Source organism: Haplochromis burtoni, unplaced genomic scaffold (assembly GCF_018398535.1).
Source record: "Haplochromis burtoni strain Fernald_Lab_line unplaced genomic scaffold, NCSU_Asbu1 Contig_294, whole genome shotgun sequence".
Lineage (NCBI taxonomy): Eukaryota > Metazoa > Chordata > Actinopteri > Cichliformes > Cichlidae > Haplochromis > Haplochromis burtoni.
This window is the reverse complement of record NW_024582655.1, coordinates 88730-107826: the sequence shown is the minus strand read 5'-3', so window position 1 is coordinate 107826 and position 19097 is coordinate 88730. Positions and strand designations below refer to the sequence as shown.

The following is a 19097-nucleotide window of genomic DNA, read 5'->3' as shown; positions in this document are numbered from 1 at the left end:
ACACCCATTTTCATGTTGGTGTCACCTTGAAATGACGACTCCGGGGTGCATCTTTAAGCTTTGCTTAGTTTCTTGAGTAGTTATTTGATATTTGGTCTCCCAAAGAGTTTCTGCTCTTATTTTAAATCCAAATTTCCCTGAAAGGTATTGCCCTGCAGAAAACAGCACACCACAGACATGCCCTGTAGGCTCCTGTGCTGGAGGATGGATGGATGGCGTTAATGGTTAATATGGACTCAGGGTTACTGTGTTTTCTCGCTGTGTCCACATTAAGCTGTTTATTTGTTGTTGTATTTTTAAATTATAGGGTGAAGACGCCGCTTTTGGTGGAGTCTGCTGTTTATTTTAAACCTAATAATTAATACGCCAGCTTGCAGTGACGACTAGCGTTTCAACCGCAGTCAGTGCAGCTTGCAGCAGCAGCAGCAGAGCGTACCATATTTCATGGACGGGGCAAAAAAACTCATATAGCATGTTGTAGTAATAAATGCATTATGTGACATACAATCAATTTGAAATTCACTTTCAATTGCCTTGAATTTACAAACGATATTTTATTATGTAATATGTTTCAATGTGTATGTATTAATCAGCAGTTGTATTATTGGTTATATTATATTAGTGTCTGTTTGTGTCGAGCACCCCACTCCCTTACCGCCCGGGAAAATCTCTAAATGGAACCTTCCTGGATGGTTGGCCACGTGACTTTTTCCGTTTCGCCATTTTCCCCTCTTCTACACCGGTCCTCTTGCTGTCCGCTACGTTGTCGCCCCCTCCTAGTGTTCTAAGTTGCCCGGAAGCCCAAGGTGGGATAGGGGAAACCCTGACGAGAAGTCCGTCTGCTCCGTAGCCGTATCGCCCTGAGGAAAAAGTGCGAGAATGTCTTCTGAGGAGAGCCCCGAGTACTCGCCTTTCTTCGCCGTGATGGGTGCCTCTGCGGCCATGGTCTTCAGCGGTAACTACACCAGCTTCTTCATCTTGGCATCCTCGTTTTCGCTGTCATAACGCTAACGGCTGGTTAGCTCGGCCAGGTGTTGAGTTCGTGGGTGATGTTAGAGATCAACCAGCGGCAGGGTTTGAGCGTAGAGAATCCCCGGCGCTTTCTCGACTCGCACACCTGCCAGGGGATGCGTTGCGAAGGAGAGGCGAGGGCAAGGGGGAGGGATTCCATCGACATCAAGCTGCTGTCCTCACCTTGCTCTTGCAGGCTGCCTCCCTCTGCGTGAGCCAGGCTGTAACTATGTGTCCCGGTTGCTGCTGGTTGGTGACGCACACCCATCAACGGAGGTGGCAGCTGACCTGGTCAGGCCATCTGTAATCTGCCATAATGGGGTTATTTCACGGAAACGGGAAGGCCAGAGATCTTGATGGAGGAAACATGGCATCCTCGCTAAAGGTTGCCGAGGTTTTATTGGTTTAAATGAGCTCCTGTGTTACAGGAGAGGAGGCAGCATCGAAGGCCTAAAGATCAGCGGGAGAAATTAAAAGGGGGAAACCCACCCATTCATTTGCACCGCCTGTCGTGCAGTGTGGAGCACACCCACTGAAAGGTTCACAGTGTGCTCTTGGTGGGAGACATTTTTTGGCCAAGTTAAGCCAATCAAGTGATGGTAATTCTTGCTGATGCAAGCGACTGTGTTCGTGACAGACTGATTTTTGCACTGATGAAACAGCAACCTATATTTAACATTAGCCCAGAAATGGCTGTAGCATTCAAACTGTGTTGTTTGGCCCTGGATGTGTGGACGTATTTAAAAAAAAAAAAAAAAAAAAAATCTCACCCACCAAATAGGGTTTTCGGGACTCTGATTTTTAAATTGGGGGGTTGTTATATCCAAAAATAGCAGGAGAAAGGATACACCCCTGTTATGTATAGTAACACTCTCTTTATCTTAACTGTATGCAAACAAATCCTGCTTATGTTCATAATCACCCCACCAAAAGGATCATTTTGAGCATGATCAGCCTGTTTTAATTCCTGATGTAAGCATTGAATTTTACATTGACATTTAGAAGGCAACAACATGAATGTGGACTGGTGAAGTCGTGGCCAACACCTAATCTAAATTAGTTTACAGACTTCCTCACACATTGAGGTGTGCCTGCTGCTTAAGTTGTGCATATCTGTGTGACCTTTGCTCTCTTTTAGGCTTTCACGTTTTCTGCAGGCTGCGTAAAGACAACTTGGAGCAGTATGGGGAAAATTATTAATTAAATAATATTTCTTATAAATATTAGCTCTTCAACCTTTGATGCTTTTTGGCCTGCTTTTAATCACAACTTGGTTTAATGAGCCTGACATCAAGTTTAATATTAGCTCTTTCTCAGTGACCCTTAAAGTATTTAAAAGCATTTTGGGAGGAAAAAATAACCTTGGGTGTCCTCTAACTTCAGCACAAACTGTGCATTGGTTGCACTTCAGTAACCCATCATTTTACACACCACAGGCATTTAGGAGCCCCTTCATACAGCTTCATTATTTGAGTTTGATTACTGTCACACTCAGTAAAATGCCAACTTGAGATGTATGATTGTTCTTTGTTTATCCAGTCCACGATTTATAGACACGAAGCCCCGATGTTACTTTTAAGAAAATGGTTCACCTGTGTAGCTGAACACCCTCGTCATATCCAACACATCTCACTGCAAAAGGCGTGTGGATCTTACAGAGAGGTCCTGTAAATGTGACTGCACAGCCAAGCAAGTGGGAAGTGAGGAAAGCTGTGTGTTATTGTACCATTATTATTTATTCATCCACCCCACTGAGCGAGTCTTCTTTGCAGACATGCCGTGTTCACAGCTGCTCACTGCTCGCAGCCAGCAAAGTCACATGTAATGATGAGGAATTGCCTGGCACCGATCTGCGCACTCCAGGTGTTGAAGAACAGCGCCTGAATGCACTGGATTAAAGACATTTGAAATGTGAACACCACCGCTCTGTGGCAGAACCTCTGCCGCCTTCTGATCAGAGGGGCTGACCTGCAAGTCACCCACTCTGTATTTAATAATAATGTTCATGCAGCTGTTTAAGTGCATGTGATGGGATTGTAAAAATCATACTGAGCACAGAATAAATATACGCATAAATCCCCTTTAGTTTAAAGATACAACCTATTAAAATACAGAACAGCTCTGTCAATAGTTACAGCCCATTCATCACCTCTCAATCATCACAAGTAAGCATAATTTTTAGATGATGCTGCTCACTTTTCTGGTCTTCATTTGCACAGTACACGTTTACTGTGAACACAGAGGGGTTTCTAATGCAAAACAAATTAAATTGCATGCAAATAGGAGACGGTGATAAAGAAGCAGTTTGTGATCAACAGCAGCAGGAAATGCAGATAAAATAACAGGTTGAGATTCCTGCAAATGCCTGGGTGTATTGCAGAGTTGTTGTGGACGTATAAACTGTAATATTTTGGGGTGTGCAGCATTCATGGCAGTGTGACGAGCCGAGCGGGCATCAGTGAAATGCGAGGTGACAGCAGAGCGGAGGGCAAAATTGCTGGACGAGCGCCCATTGGTGGCATTATTAGTCATGAAAAGAGTCATAAAGTAGTGAAGTGGGCGGTGTTGTGTTGCGTAGCGAGACTTCACAGTCTAACAACTTATAACATTTTTCATGCAGTTTTTCTGAGATGTTTTGTGAGGAAAGCTAAAAAGTAGGTGAAATGCAAGAAAGAACTGTCAGTTGAATTTCTCATCCTTTCTGCAACGTGCCTCAGAAGATAAAACTCAGAGCTTTGCTTCATTAACGCAGATTTATCGTCTCTCTTTCTCAGCGTTAGGAGCAGCGTATGGGACGGCAAAGAGCGGCACAGGCATCGCTGCCATGTCTGTGATGCGGCCAGAGCTCATCATGAAGTCTATCATTCCTGTGGTCATGGCAGGTATCATTGCCATCTACGGGCTGGTGGTGGCTGTGCTGATAGCGAACAACATATCTGAGAGAGTCTCTCTTTACAAGTAAGCTAAACTTCTCATACATAAGGATCTTTGTTTGTTTGTCATATAGTGATGCTACAGTAAAATAACAATCTGAATTTCATTGTCTGTGTCTAACGTGTCATTCAAGTCCTTAACATGCCACTTTCTGTGAAGACTTGTTGAGCAATTTGATGTAGTCCAGTTATTAATAATGCATAGAAAGATTGCAGATTTGAAACTGGGCTTGTTCTTTTCAGAATTCAGCGCTTTTATTCAGACCTTTGGTTAGAATTGCTAAAAAGCAGCAAATACAACAACAAAAACATGTAGAGTGAAACTGCTCATCTCTGCACCCTCTTTCATATTTTTTCATGCAAGTTTAAAAGGAGGAACAAGAGAGAGGAGTGAACATAGTTTCAGTGCACAACTTGATGCTACATATAAAACTCACTGAGTATTTCTAACCTATGGACAAAAAAGATGTTTCAGTTCAATTCTATAGCACCAAATCACAAAACAGTCGCCTCAAGGCCCTTTATATTCTAAGGTGAAGACCCTACAATAATACAGAGAAAACCCCAACAATCAAACAACTGCCATGAGCAAGCACTTGGCAACAGAGGGAAGGGGAAAAACTCCCTTTTAACAGAAGAAACCTGTGACAGAACCAGGCTGTGAATGCTCCTAACTTCACAAAACAAGTATTTTCTACTGCTTCTCTTCAACAGGAGTTTCCTGCATCTCGGTGCCGGTCTGAGCGTTGGCCTGAGCGGCCTGGCGGCCGGGTTCGCCATCGGCATTGTGGGTGACGCCGGCGTGAGAGGGACCGCTCAGCAGCCTCGGCTGTTCGTGGGCATGATCCTGATCCTGATCTTCGCCGAGGTGCTGGGTCTTTACGGGCTCATTGTGGCCCTCATCCTATCTACAAAATAAGTGTCTCCATCATGCCACCATCTCATTCATTCCACATCAGAGCAGCAAGAACAAATAGGAGATTTTCACCTACTTCCATTACAGCCGGTGGGTCTGACAGGACGGGATGGCGACAGAAACACATTGGCGTTCGACTTTGATAGCTCTGTCCTCAGATAGGTTTCTATCCATATTGTTTAAAGCCATCCAGTTGTGTCAGGTCTTGTGCGTACAGAACGGGCATGAACATGTACTGTGTGTTGTGGGATGATGTGTGGACAGTCTGCCTGATTTATTGTCTGATCTTAAACTGTACAGTGATCCAGAGCCCCCCTGCCCCCCAGTAAATGTAGTAACCAGTCCGTGCTGTGAGTGTGAGTATCAACATTTACCCCCCTCTGCCCATTCCCCTCCTTTGGTTTATTTATGTATTTATTTATTTATTTGTTTCTTTGGGTTTTTTTGTTGGTGGTTTATATTGTCAACCTCTGTTTAAGACTGCTGAAGATATCGTGAACACCAGTATTTTATTTTTTCATGTTCTTTTCTGGGACCATTTTTGAAACTTTTTTTTTTCACTATTTATGGACAGCTATGAAGATTTTGAAGCTATCTAAATGGAGTACTGTTTATTGAATACCCTATATACATAAAAAATATATAAATTATCTGTGTATAGTTAGATTAATTGCACTGTGGGTAATTGTTATAAGTGCTTGGAATTCCTCTGGATGTAGTGTGAATATTAATGGAGGATGTCCACATGTTCATATGGAGTTGACAGTGTGTGTGCGTGTGCGTGAATGATCTGAGTACATAATGTATGCAAGTGGATTTATGTTTAATATGACGTCCTCAGACACTTGTATCGTTTACCTGTAGTGCTGCTGTCTTGATTTGTTTGTTTTATTTTGTTGAAGGTGAGCGCTCACTGTTCAGCCATGCCTGTCAGATTTCCAAATAAAACTCAACCTCCTCCAGAATCTCACTGTCCGGTATTTATTTTTGAAGTGTATCTGTTAATGAAATGTCCAAACACTACAAAAGGAAAGCAGACAGCGGATACCTAAACATTTAAATGCAATCTAAAACTGGCCAATATGTTGGGTATTTTTACCCCAAACCGTTTCAGCTACACGTTCTTATATTGATAAAAGTAGTTATTTACTTTTGGTCTTTAGAAAGAATGTCTGTCTGGTCCGTAACATTACCTGGTCTCATGAGTCTTGAGATTCAGATGGTAATATCAGAATTTGGCATAAATAACATGAATGCATGGATCCATCCTGCATTGTATCAACAATTCAGGCTGCTGCTAATGGTGTAATGATGTTGGCGATATTTTATTGGCACACTACTTCAGGCCTTTGGTAATAACTGAGCATCATGTAAAACACCTACCTGAGCGCTGTTGCTGGCCATGTTCATCCCTGCATGACCACAGTGTGCCCATCTTCTGACTCCAGCAGGATGTTATGTCACTAAGCTCAAATCATCTCAAACTGTTTTTTTTGGGGGTTTTTTTTTTTTTTTTTGTGTGTGGGTTTTTTTGGGTTTTGTTTTTTTTTACATGATACTGAAATAATTATATTCAAATGAACTCCACAGTCACCTCAATCATATAGAGCACTTTTGGGAGGTGGTGGAATAGAAGATTCACAACAAATCTGCAAACAACTCTGTGGTATTGCCAAGTCAATATGGGATATATGGAGGACTGTTGACAAAATCTATGCCATGAAGAATTAAGTCTGTTCTGCAGGTGACAGGGGGTTTCTAATAAAGTGTCCAGTGAGTCAGCCGGACACTTTATTAGTCCAGTGGATTTGCTAAGCAGCTGAGATGAGGCCCAACATTAAATAAATAAGGATTATGTTCAACTTCTATCACGCAAAGCAAATTTAATGAAGTCCGAGAATAAATAGTGATCCTATTGACTGTATCAATACCAGCACTGATATTGGTATTGATCAATACTAGCGGATTAGATCAATAGTTTGTTTCTATCCTCTAAGTTCAGTATGTAGCACATGCCTCAAACATGCACCATGAAAAATGTCAGAACCTTTTTGTATTGACTGTCACATCAATTTAATTTATAACCTATAAAGTCCATTAACAGAGGCTGACCCAGAGTCCTTTAAGCGGGCACATTTACACTCAGAGTCTCCAAAAAACCCAGTTTCAAAATATGTGAAAACCTAAAATGTGTGTTTTGTTGTGTCAAATAAGTAAATAAGTTGTAGAAAGTTAAAAACTTGTGATTTATTGTTCAAAATGTGCAAATCAGTGATAATTCATCCAATAAATCATGACACAATGCATTCGCCTTCAGCTGGTTTTATGGGCGTTATTGGTATCGGCAATAAGGGCCTTCTATTTACTTGGTATCGGATCGATACCAAAATTTGCAGTATTTTACCATGTTAATGCCCTAAATGTTCTCCACTGCGGTGGATAGCTGTTTTTACGGCTGAGTATAATGACTCCAGTCACTCCTGGCTGCTGAGATGATGACAGGAGTCTGTCATGTGTGCAGAAAACTTCCTGCGCCGCAGCTCCTCCTCAGCCTGCCTGTTATTGTTTACGGTCGCACTCATGAAAAGTAGGTCATGGAAAACAGAAGCCCGGCGCGCTGTCTTGTCTGAACTAGCTTGTAATACGAGACACTCAAGGGACGACGTCTTTGCGGGTTTAGCGGTTTTTATGTAGAAACTGAATGTGACCAACAGTCAGGTAATAAGAACGTCTCGCTTTTATTTTTCAGCAATGGTAGCAGCGGTTAGCTAACGAAAGCTAACTAGCTAGCCTAAACAGGTTTGACCGATTTCTTGATGCATGTCATCAGATAAATTGCGACCTTATGTGCCTTAGATGTATTTCCCGTGTTGCAATGTAAATACGTATCAATAATAACCAGTAAAGTGCTTCTGACCTTGTTATTACCAGCTAACATGTTCATACATGCGCGGCTCTGCTGGCTAGCCAGGTAGCTAGCTTTAGCTGTTTGTGTTAGTTAGTTAAAAAAAATTGCTATTTGTGAAAAATAGTCTCCTACATAAACAAGGGGGTAATAATTTTTACTTGTGATATAATTTATTTGTGGACAAAGTTAGCCTATGCTATGCTAATATGGTGATGTGTGTAAGCGTTAGCCGATACAGAGGGGATGTTTCAGTGGGATACGGCTAATGCTGCTCTGAAAATGTCTTAAATAACATATATTAAACATGAGATTCGAGGTCGGGTTGCAGGATTAATTTAAAATATAGTACTACAAATGCGTGGTGTAGGAAATGTTGCCATACAGACAAGCCAGGATATATGAATAATACACATTATACGTCACACGGGGTCTGCAGACAGATGCATGCCTCTGTCGTTCAGTACTAAAAGCAGCTCAGTTAATGTGAGTTCTTGTTTTTTGTTTTTTCCAAGATAATCATATTGCATTGTTGTCTTTCAGCAGCTGGACTGATGCTGTTCTTCCAACATCTGGACTAAACCTCAGCAGACTGGCAGGTTCTTCCTACAGTGAGACTCTGCTGCCATGTCCAGGAGAAGCAGGAACAGTCGTGCATGGAGATATGTGTGGGGAGGCATACGGAGGGATGCTGATGCCCGGGCCCTTGTGTTGGCTTCTGAGAGTGAAGAATGGAACTATGATCGCCTTGAGGTTAGGGCTGGGCGATATGGCCTAAAATCCATATTACAGTATAATTTGAAGCATGTGTGGTAACGATATATATATATATATATTCTTTTCTTCTGTATAACGTATTTTATACACTATGAGGCACACTTAAAATCCTTTAATTTTCTCAAAAGTCGACAGTGCACCTTTTGTATGAATTTTGGTTGCGCTTACTGACCTCGAAATGATTTTATGTGGTACATGGCGCAGAAATCTGTCAAAAATGTTTTAGTACGACTTTGGTAAGCTTGATGGATTGCTGGATTGCTGGAGCATTACGGCTACCTTGCGGAGTAATCTGGCTCCAAAACTCCATCTTCTTCAGGTCCCAAAGTCAAACGAACACTGCAACATCACTGAAAGTTAAAAACTGTCTAAATTCTTTAATAATCTTTAATAAATCTTTAATAAAATGATCAGTGTTGCTGCTTTACCAGGTGTAACAATTAAGTTTAACATCCAGGCATCCATGAAAACTTAAAATTTATTAAATTCAACTGAGTTAGAAGTTAGCAGGAAGTTAGCTCGCTAGTTTCCACCTAAACATGATATGCCATGTTCTGACTGAGAGATTTCTGAAAAAATTAAGATGTACAGCTCTGCTATCACTTCCAACATAAATGAAGACCGAAAACTAAACAGCAGTGATGTTTGTAGGGTTACTGAAGTTGAGCTAGCTGGTATATAATGATATGCTACGTGATTGCTAGCAAAACAGCTATGTTAGCATAACATTAGCACAGTGAAGCTGAAGGACGAACTTTTTTCCGCTCGATAAAAGTTAACATGAGGGTTTCTGCTGGTTAGGGACAAATGCAATTGCATGGCAGGATGCTATAAACGGACCAAACTTCAGTCAGGAGAACAACTGAGATAATCCATCCACAAGGTTAGTCATTAATATACTGCAACAATATGGGAATAGAGCAGCTGCGAGAGAATTCAGCATTAATGAATCAATGGTACGGAAAGTGCTTCATCTCTTTGCTATTACTATCACCCAGCATAATTTGCAAATGATGTTGTTTGCAGCCGCTGCAATGCTTTCGACCAAAACAGGTGCAGCTTGATGACACCATCAACATGCGCTATCACGGTAGAGCGGTATAGTCAAAATCTCTACCGTTGGCCAAATTTATATCGTTTCTACCGTATACCGTTCATACCGCCCACCCCTACTCTAGATGTTTCTATGCTGAAAGGATATTGATGGAAAGCATTGTTTGCCTCCTCCAATGCAGCATCCCCATTTAGCATTTTTTCGTAGGCTGACAGTGAAGTCTGTGCATAAATAACACTGCAGACAGTTCATTTTGCTCTTTTTATTTCTTCATTGTTGCTCCAAAGTACGCAAGTGATTCAGACTCTGAGGGAGACTTTTCAGCAGTGATGGTCCCACCGGTCCCCAGCGCAGTACCCGTCACCGGAGAGTCCTACTGTGGTTGTGATTCCCAGGCAGAGACCAGCTACAACCCTCGTCTGCGAGGCTTTCTCCAGGTTAAAGACTGCCACTGTGGAGAGGATGACCAAGGTACATGACAGCTGGGGCAGGACACCGTACATCATCTTTTGTTATGCTGATTATTATTTAATAAATGACTCGTTATGTTTCAGATTTTGATTGGGTTTGGGATGCCAACAGCCGATCAACGGCAACATTACTGAGCTGCGAAAATCGCAAAGTGAACTTCCACTCTGAATACAGCTGTGGTACAGCTGCAATCCGCGGCTCCAAGGAGCTTGCAGACGGGCAGCACTTCTGGGAAATTAAGATGACGTCCCCAGTGTATGGAACAGACATGGTAAAGCTCGACTTCTTATTTTCCTTACAGTCACCAAAAATTGTCCTAGAAGCAGAAGAAATGTTTATTTGTGCCTAAATGTTTATTTATTTCTGCGCAGATGGTTGGTATCGGTACATCTGATGTTAATCTGGACAAATACAGACATACCTTCTGCAGCCTGCTGGGAAAAGATGCAGACAGCTGGGGGCTTTCTTACACTGGTAACTTAAACACAAGTGCCCCTGATGTAACGGTAGTTGCTCAAAAGGGTTTTTATATTTTAGACATCATTGGTTTTGTTCATTTTCCAGGCTTGTTGCATCATAAAGGAGACAAAATGAACTTCTCCTCACGTTTTGGTCAAGGTTCCATCATTGGAGTTCATCTGGACACGTGGCACGGCACACTTACATTCTTTAAAAATCGAAAGTGCATAGGTTTGTGGAAAATTTTCTACTGATTAGATTACATAAATACTAATTTATTTCTGTTTTGTCCCTGGTCACACAGGTCTACAAAATGAGCAGCAAACAGCTTGGAACCACAAACATCCTTGCAATTGCGTTATTTGATAGCAGATTGCTTCCTTTGCCTGTAGTTTGCACAGACGGTGCAGATTTATCTGCAAAAACTCACCAACTACTTTCCAAGAAGTAGTGAAAGTGTGAAAAGTTGAAAATGCTAGAAACCAAAGCAATTATAAGGAGGTTTTTGGTGACCAATCTTTGCAGCCAGTTTCACCTAGCAACTGGTGGCAACCTCCAGCAACCACTATAAGTTCATAAGCCTTTTTCCATTTTAACTGCAGGTTCCCAGTGTGTTGTGGACCAGCTTGTAAGCCTGTGTGACTCAGCCCTAATAGGTCAACTGTATGCAAAGGCGAAAGAGTTTTTATAATCATAAGAAACAGATGCTGTTTAGTGGAGACCTTGTAATATCTTACAAGAATGTGAACTGCAGTGTGCTCCTGAAACTCAATAATACAGGTTTCTCGCCTGTCTTGATCCAGGAGTTGCTGCTACAGAGCTGCAGAATAAGAGGTTTTATCCAATGGCGTGCTCCACAGCGGCGAAGAGCAGCATGAAGGTCATCAGATCCTGCTCTGCACCCACCTCCCTGCTGTACCTGTGCTGTGCTCGTCTTCGCCAGCTGGTGCCAGACTGTATAGACATCCTAGATGTGTTGCCCCTACCACCTGGCCTGCGTCATTTGCTCCACAACAAACTGGGTTGGGTGCTCAGTCTTAACTGCGGCACAATGGAAGAAACCCCAGATGGGGCTGAGCAGTCCTCACGTTTGCCTGTCCCCGCCTTGGCAGGACCGTCCTCCTCTGAGAGCGACTCAGAGGGTTGTTCGTCCGATCCGGAGGCCTGTCAGAGGAAGAGATGCCGCTGGACATGACTGGGCGACTCGCATCCTACCTCCCTGGCAGACATTAGTGTCCTTTGGCATCTGATGTAGTGTTACTGAACTGCCTCAAGCTTTCTTTATTAGTGTCGTCTGGAGAAAGTAACGAGGGCGGTTGAGCGGAGGGAACTAAACGTCGGTGGAAAACTGTGATCTTCTCTCATGCCATTCTTCATGCTCATCACATGTCGAGTATTAAAGCCAGCTTCAGTAAAAGGTGAAAATATACCATGTTATTTTGTTATGGGTGGATGTGGTGGTCATCAAAATGGGGAGGGTTAAAAAAAACAGATACTGTATAGAAATTTTCTGTATTTTCATCCCGTATCCTGCATTTAATGTCTGTTTTTCTCACTTTAAATGTTGTCAGTGAGTTATCAGAGGACTTTGTTACTTGTTTCAATGGCATCTGCAAGTTTCTCCTATGTTGCTCAGAATCAGCTGATATTCTATATTTTGTAACTACTGTTCGCTCCTTAAATGCTAAAAGTTAACAGTAAATGAACCTGAGTGCACTTTGCAGCTTTTAGCCTTAAAAAAAAGCGATAACGTTTGAGCAAAGCATGCACCTCTCACGACACATCAGATAATCGTCATTTCTTGAAAAATATCTGTTATATGCTACATTCACGGAGACATCATCCATCTAGCTTCCAGCTTTTTTTCCTTCTAAAAAGCTGTGTGCATTATTTAGTGTAGCCTTTTAATGCTGATATTTTAACTTTTTCATTGCTGTTACTTTTTATGTTTTAAAAGTCAAAGTTTCTTTCTTTCTAGATCCATCATCAAGCTATTATTTTGGTATGTCTGTTTATTCAGCTCTTTTTTTAAAAAGGTCTTTGTCAAAGCAGCTTTTCTGGCCCCGAATTAAGTTCAAGCTCTGTGTTGTAAATCCACTCAGTGCAGTGGATGAGCAGAAAATAGGACATATGAAATTGTGTACAGAAAGATATCCATCCTCCTGCTGTGTAATCGGCTCCCACACTATGTGTTTAATATGAATACGGTTCACTTTGTCCAAATATGGGTTTATATGGCTAAAGGTGTCATCATTGTGACAGACTCAGTGCTACTACTGCTACAATGACCATTGAGACTGAGACCATGCACAGTCAGGTCGAGGAGTCTGTGAAAAGGATTGTTTTGGCTCTGTTCACCACCACAGTCGATCTGAAGTGAAGCAGTCAAGCTGTGACTGAAATGTAGACGTATCAAGAGACTTAATATCCTTTTTTTCTCTCATTTTCAATGGCGATCGTGGCTCAAGAGTTGGCAGTTCGTCTTGTAATCGGAAGGTTGCCGGTTCGAGCTCCGACAGTCTCGGTCGTTGTGTCCTTGGGCGAGACACTTCACCCGTTGCCTACTGGTGGTGGTCAGAGGGCCCGGTGGCGCCAGTGTCCGGCAGCCTCGCCTCTGTCAGTGCGCCCCAGGGTGGCTGTGGCTACAATGTAGCTTGTCATCACCAGTGTGTGAATGGGTGGATGACTGGATATGTAAAGTGCTTTGGGGTCCTTAGGGACTAGTAAAGCGCTATACAAATACAGGCCATTTACCATTTAAAAGTAACACGGATGGGCCTGAGATGTCCTCGCCTACATCTTATTTTCCACTCAGGCAGTGGACGGAGGCAACATCACCTGAACTGCATCACTGCCCAAAAACCTGACTGTAGCCATGTTTTGATTGATTCATCGATTATTGGGACATTATACCTTTTAGAAAAGGTTATGTTTCAATAATCTCCTGGGACCATAAATGGTAAAAAAAAAAGATGGACATAGCGTCACCAAGAATTTCTGCTGTTGCCGTCTTGGCATTTTGGTACCCAGTGCAATGAGAAGGAGGTGGAGTTGACTATAAAAGCGCATGTGAGCATGTCCACCTTTCTTACACATGCAGTGCTTAACAAATTTACCAGACCACCAGTCATAAAAAAGTCAACCATAATATTCAACCACTAAAGCTTAAATAACTGTAATTTGGCATATTGTTAAAAATTAATTATGTGCTTTGCTATTTTTTTCTGATTTTTAAAAAATAAAACAGTAAATATTCTAAAAAAAATCCAATCATTAGGATTTTGGTAATCCTGAGTACTGATAATTTAGGGCAGCTGTGGCGTAAACCTTTCACTGGGAGGTGATCTGAGAAATTTGCTAAGCACTGTGGAAGGAGTCAAATTTACAAAATAGATTTAATGCTCTTTAGAACATTAAATCTATTGCAGCAAAGTGTTTACAGATCTCCCAGCAGGGGGCGCATTTCCCCAGAGATTACTATGGGACCAGAAGTCTTTTAGGAACCACAGGTATCGCCCCCTGGTGGCTTCTGTTCAGACCTGAGACACTTAGTCCATCTTTTATACTGTTGATGGCTGGGACGTACCATAAAAGTGTAAACATGCATGCTGCAGCTGTGTTTTGCAGCTTGCCCTAATATATACAAACACTTTTGTATATAAATGTTTTTCAGTATAGAGAAGCTGAGAGTACTTGATGAGTATTTGAGTGTTCATGAATGACAGCCTGGGGTACGGTGAGACATGTGGGTCAGATATGTAAATAGATTCTCTGTAGTCGCAAACCATAATAATGAAACATTAGTGTTTTGCCCAGAGGTCAGACACCCGTTTCTGATGTCCTCAAAGTTCTTGGTTTCAGTACAGTGATACAAATACCTAAGGTACTATGCAACACAAGCATTCTCTGAGGCAGTGGGTGAGGTTAGGGAGTCATTATGGAGCAGCAGGGATAGTACCAGAGGACCATGCTCATCACTCACGAGCCACAGATCATCTAGTTGAGTCTTTCAGCCGCCTCGTCCTCCATATAGAGTAATGTAACCACCAGGAAGTTAATTGTGGTCCAGCAGATAAATTTGTCTTCACATTGATGCATCAAAGCACTTTTTTCTTACTGTTTTACTGTAAATTCTAAGTGTTTCTTCTATACTGTGTCATATTATTAATACTGTATGTGAGGGCCTTCACTTGCCTTTCTCTGTATCAGCATGATTTTCAGCTGAAAATAAAATGAATGCTAAATATGCAGCATGGGCTCCATTCATTCATTTAGTAGCAGCAAATTCGTTTTTTGCTGGCCAATTGGGCGCTTGTTAAAGAGGTCGGGTTTTTGTTGTGAATGTTTCTGCAGCTGACAGTGACTCATTGTTGTTTGTGTCTCATTTCTCACAGCATACTCATCTTCCCCATCCTCCTGTGTTCTTTAGTAATGACGATAAGTCCTTTGTTTACTGTCTGGTGTTAATCTGCACTCACGGACACTTTGTTAGGTACACCTTAGTGGTCCCGAGTTTGGCCCTCTGTTGCCTGCAGAACTACTTAGTTCATTGTCGTGTAGATTCAACATTTAACATCCTAAAGGTGCTCTGTGGTGACTGGAGAAATCTCAGCAGACGAGCATTTTCTGAAATGTTCAAAGCTCCCCCCTCTGACACTAAGAACCAAAGTTCAGAGTCACTTAAATCACCTTTGTTGATGCTCACTTTAAACTTGAGCAGGTCTCTGTCTACATGCCTAAATGCATTTGCATTTCAGAATATTGATTATTGATTATTATAAATGCACATTAAAGAAAGCTTAACAATTAATATTACATATAGTTGAAAAGAAGTTTCTTTTCTTTTGGGGGGTTTAATTTTGAAAATGACTCACAAAAAATGTTTTCACCTGTCATTCATTTCAACTACCTGTAAGTTTTCTTTGCGTTTGGTTTAAGGAAAAGGACATACAGCAAGCAAAATTGGACTAAGACAGATGGGCTAGTGGCTCTTGTGGTCCTCCATAGAGGGGGACTAAACGGTGAATTATTGAGATAAGAAGGAAGGAATATCGATATTTATAACAAATAAATTAATACATAAAGTTACTTAAATGAAACGGATTTGTATGGAAACTGAGACGACGAGAGGAACCGTTAACCCACTGCATCTTAAAAACACATTAATTGGTGGTTTTGTTTTTAAAATACTTTGTATTTACTGTGTTCGTGTGTGATTGCCTGGCATACGTTTTATTGGCTAATCTAAGCTCTCTTATGAAATGATAATTTTTCATTTCTTAATTTTTTTTAAATTATTTTTTATGAAGACGGAACTTCTCCTTACACGGAACAAAAGCACACTGGCTGTTCCCACGGACCATTTTATGCCCGGACCAAGAGCGGTCGGAAGCTCTGCACCTTTCTTGCGGAGGTCAAGTAGCGGCAGTTCTCTTCTGGGGAGTTTTCAGGTATTTAATGATTTTAAACACTTTCGATAGTAGCTCACTGCTATGGGTAACAAATGTTTGGAACGACTTATAACTGGTGTTATTTAGCACGGAGCCGGGAACACCGGCTAACAGGATGCTCTCCATTTGATTGCATTTTTATTTAGTTTCTCTAACAGGTCAAAGACATAATTCAAGATCAGCTATGACATGATTTATTTTTATTTTTATTTTTCAGGATAATCGCTGACCCGTGTCTATCGTAGCTGTGAGGAAGACACCTCAGTTATGGTGAAGAAGAAGAGACTTCGCCTCATCGCGGAGATGGCTCGGAAGATTCGGGCGTACAGAGAGCTCAAGTCCCGGCCCCGGGAGTCCCAGAAGTACGCCTTGGACTACGAGACAATGAAACGGCCCTTCACGGGGAAGATGCTGCCGGTGTTAGCATGGCAGGACGTCCGCAGGGAGAGCCGCCTCTTCTCCCTGCTGGCCGGGATGAGGCTGTTCGGAGTGGGCCGACTCTTCACCCGCAAATCCTGGCTGGAGGACCACTCCGAGCCCAGCTACTGGCAGATCACCAAGGTCAAGGTGGACTACACATCCGAGGTGAGAGCATGGAGCCTGCACACTGTTATGCTAGATAAAAGTGAGATTCCTGTTACTAAAGGAATGGAAACTATTCCTTGTGTTTTGTAGAACATGGATCACGGCAAAGCGTGGGGCATCCTCACTTATAAAGGTAAGATTAGTTTTATCTATTAATAATAATAATATCACTGTTTATGGTCATTGTAGCCTGTGTTGTCTTATTTGTTTTTACTGTAACAGCCATTTTTAATCAGTATTTTATGAATACCTGTGTTGCCTGAAATGTGTGATTTGGTAAATATTCTCCAAACAAACTATCGTTTGCAGGGAAAAAGGAGAGCGAGGTCAAAGAGATGGACAAGGTGATGTACCATGACTGGCGCCTGATTCCCAAACACATGGAGCAGCAGTTTAAGGACTTTGAGCCTCTGCCCGAGCCGCCTGTCCGATACGTCGCCTACCCTCCCCTGCTCCGCGCAATGCTGCTGGCGCAACAGAAGAAAGGAGGAGGCAGCAGAGCGGCAGAGGAGCCCGTCCTGCCTTTAAAGAGGGATGTTCTACTTAACAAAGACTATTTCCACACGCAGGAACAAGAGCGACAGAGGAAAGAGGGGACTGCGGTGTAATGGCCTCACTTGAATGTTTACCGATCCTGGATATTTTTGGACTAGATCATTGTTGACAAATGCTTCTCAATATCTGGCTGAATCTTCCACTCAGAATACTTCTCTGTGGGTCTGATGCAGGCCCTTGTGCATGTGTGTTATTGTTGTATGCTGAATATTAAATTTGAGATGAAATGTAGCCCCTTTTAAGTTATTTCTGTTGTTTCTATGTGCAGGTAATTACAGCTGCATCACATCACAGTCCACAGCAAACTTGTAACTTTGACTTGGATATATTCTGGTTAAGATCTGAGAACTTAAAAAAAAAAAAGCCCAGCAGCTTTATCAGAGTATAAAAGTAAACAGTAGCCTTTAGTCATTTTCTTGTATAATAATACAATTAAAATGACTGAAGGGGACATGTGCATGATATTGCAGTTCATACAGTGTTTTTCAACATTTGACCCCAAAGCTGCATGTGCTACCAAGCTAACCTACATAGTCACTTCGCAAATTATGTTAAACATGGAGTCACTGGTAGTTTTTAGTACACTGCTGCCATTCTGCTGGTTTACTGCATTTCCTGTGATTTGTGTTTTAAGAAGGCAAACCTTTGCCAGGATATTAAAAGTACATTTTAATGAAAAGGATCTTAATCCAGTGTAGAGTGTCGTACCACTGGTCAGATTCAGACATAAATAATAAATGAAGGCATCTGTTCATCAACTATCTCAACAACTATTCATCTGATCTGCTTAAAAATGTGCATATCTATTGCTGGGGACCAAAGTGAGAACAATGTGGAGATTGGGGTCAGTACAGCTCCTGGGTGTGAAAAGTCACATCAGTGTCTTACATGAGTATAATGGCCAGCTGGCGGCACACTCCTCTAGTTAGAAAAACAATTTCAACAAAGAAAGTTGAGATGCTGAGATACCTAATTTAAAATTTCAAGATAATCTGAAAATTTGAATCATAATTGTGCAACACAATTTTTCCATAAGCTACCCATCTGTCATCACACCTGTTTGCAAAACACCTTAAAGAGCCGTAAAAATGCACAGCTTAAAAAAATAGGTGATATTAAGGTGGTGTCCATCTTCCATATACAGTCTGTGTTTCTCCCCGTTATTGGGTAAATAGGTGAAGCCTGTCAATCAGGCAGCAAGCTACGGCCTGCTGCCGCACCATGGGCAACTCCATCAATGTGTGTTGCTGTTCTGTTTAATTACATTTTATATACAAATGAGGACAGAAATATTAGTCCCCCTATTAAATTTCATTTACAAAAAGAAAGAAAAAAGTAGCTCCCAAATAATGTTAAACTATACAAGTTTTTTAACACAGGTTTTCTAAACATCACAGTCTTATTTTGGATGCTTATATTATTCTATTTTGCACACAGAAACAAAATTATTTTGCAAAAAGGCCAAAAAAAGTAATTTTTTTAAATTAAAATGATAACAACACACCATTATGAATTACTGCTCCATACATAATTCATTTTACATATCTCAAACATATTATTCATAACCCTGTTATCATCATATTTTCACTTCAGAATATTGCAAAAAAAAATAATTATAGGTCAGCTTTCCCCAAATGTTTCTTCCTTTATCTTTGCCCATGGATTGCGACTGTTTGTGCGTCTGCATTTATGTTGGAATGAAGGTCTGACTGTGTGGTCGATTATGTGTCTCTTTGTTTGAACATGTATATTTATCATGTGGTTTTTAAAACTGTGAAGCACTCTGTAACTTTGTGTTTTTAATAGTGTTGTACAAACAAAGTTAACATTTCCAGTTTAAGAACAACAGACGTCGTTCACAGAAAATAACATTATAGGAAAGCACAACCTTTGCATACACAGATACTGACAAAGTGCTTGTTTCTACTTCAATGCAGAACAACTGAATTTCGTGTGAAGCGCAAACTGGCAAACACAAAAT

The 19097-nt window shown here is 41.4% G+C and overlaps 3 protein-coding genes across 6 annotated transcripts; all 3 read left to right on the top strand.

Annotated features, from left to right (window-relative positions):
- Nucleotides 1-690: 690 nt before the first annotated feature.
- On the top strand, nucleotides 691-5825 carry atp6v0ca (ATPase H+ transporting V0 subunit ca). The gene is made up of 3 exons (XM_005940801.3): nucleotides 691-955; nucleotides 3786-3969; nucleotides 4659-5825. Exons 1-3 carry the CDS (start codon nucleotides 880-882, stop codon nucleotides 4861-4863), a joined length of 465 nt encoding a protein of 154 aa, XP_005940863.1. The 5' UTR covers nucleotides 691-879; the 3' UTR covers nucleotides 4864-5825.
- Nucleotides 5826-7277: 1452 nt separating this feature from the next.
- On the top strand, nucleotides 7278-13067 carry spsb3a (splA/ryanodine receptor domain and SOCS box containing 3a). Of its 4 annotated transcripts, none has more exons than XM_005940800.3 (7): nucleotides 7278-7578; nucleotides 8312-8518; nucleotides 9884-10067; nucleotides 10151-10338; nucleotides 10439-10541; nucleotides 10632-10757; nucleotides 11330-13067. In XM_005940800.3, the coding sequence occupies exons 2-7, from the start codon at nucleotides 8393-8395 to the stop codon at nucleotides 11719-11721; spliced, it is 1119 nt and encodes a 372-aa protein (XP_005940862.1). In that variant the 5' UTR covers nucleotides 7278-7578; nucleotides 8312-8392; the 3' UTR covers nucleotides 11722-13067. The 4 variants fall into 4 exon arrangements, with proteins under 4 accessions (XP_005940862.1, XP_005940860.1, XP_005940861.1 ...); XM_005940798.3 differs by having other exon boundaries at nucleotides 7279-7447; nucleotides 8309-8518; XM_005940799.3 differs by having other exon boundaries at nucleotides 7279-7659; nucleotides 8309-8518.
- A 2772-nt stretch (nucleotides 13068-15839) lies between these two features.
- On the top strand, nucleotides 15840-17347 carry mrps34 (mitochondrial ribosomal protein S34). The gene is made up of 4 exons (XM_005940796.3): nucleotides 15840-15976; nucleotides 16194-16561; nucleotides 16652-16694; nucleotides 16871-17347. Exons 2-4 carry the CDS (start codon nucleotides 16244-16246, stop codon nucleotides 17167-17169), a joined length of 660 nt encoding a protein of 219 aa, XP_005940858.1. The 5' UTR covers nucleotides 15840-15976; nucleotides 16194-16243; the 3' UTR covers nucleotides 17170-17347.
- Nucleotides 17348-19097: the final 1750 nt, after the last annotated feature.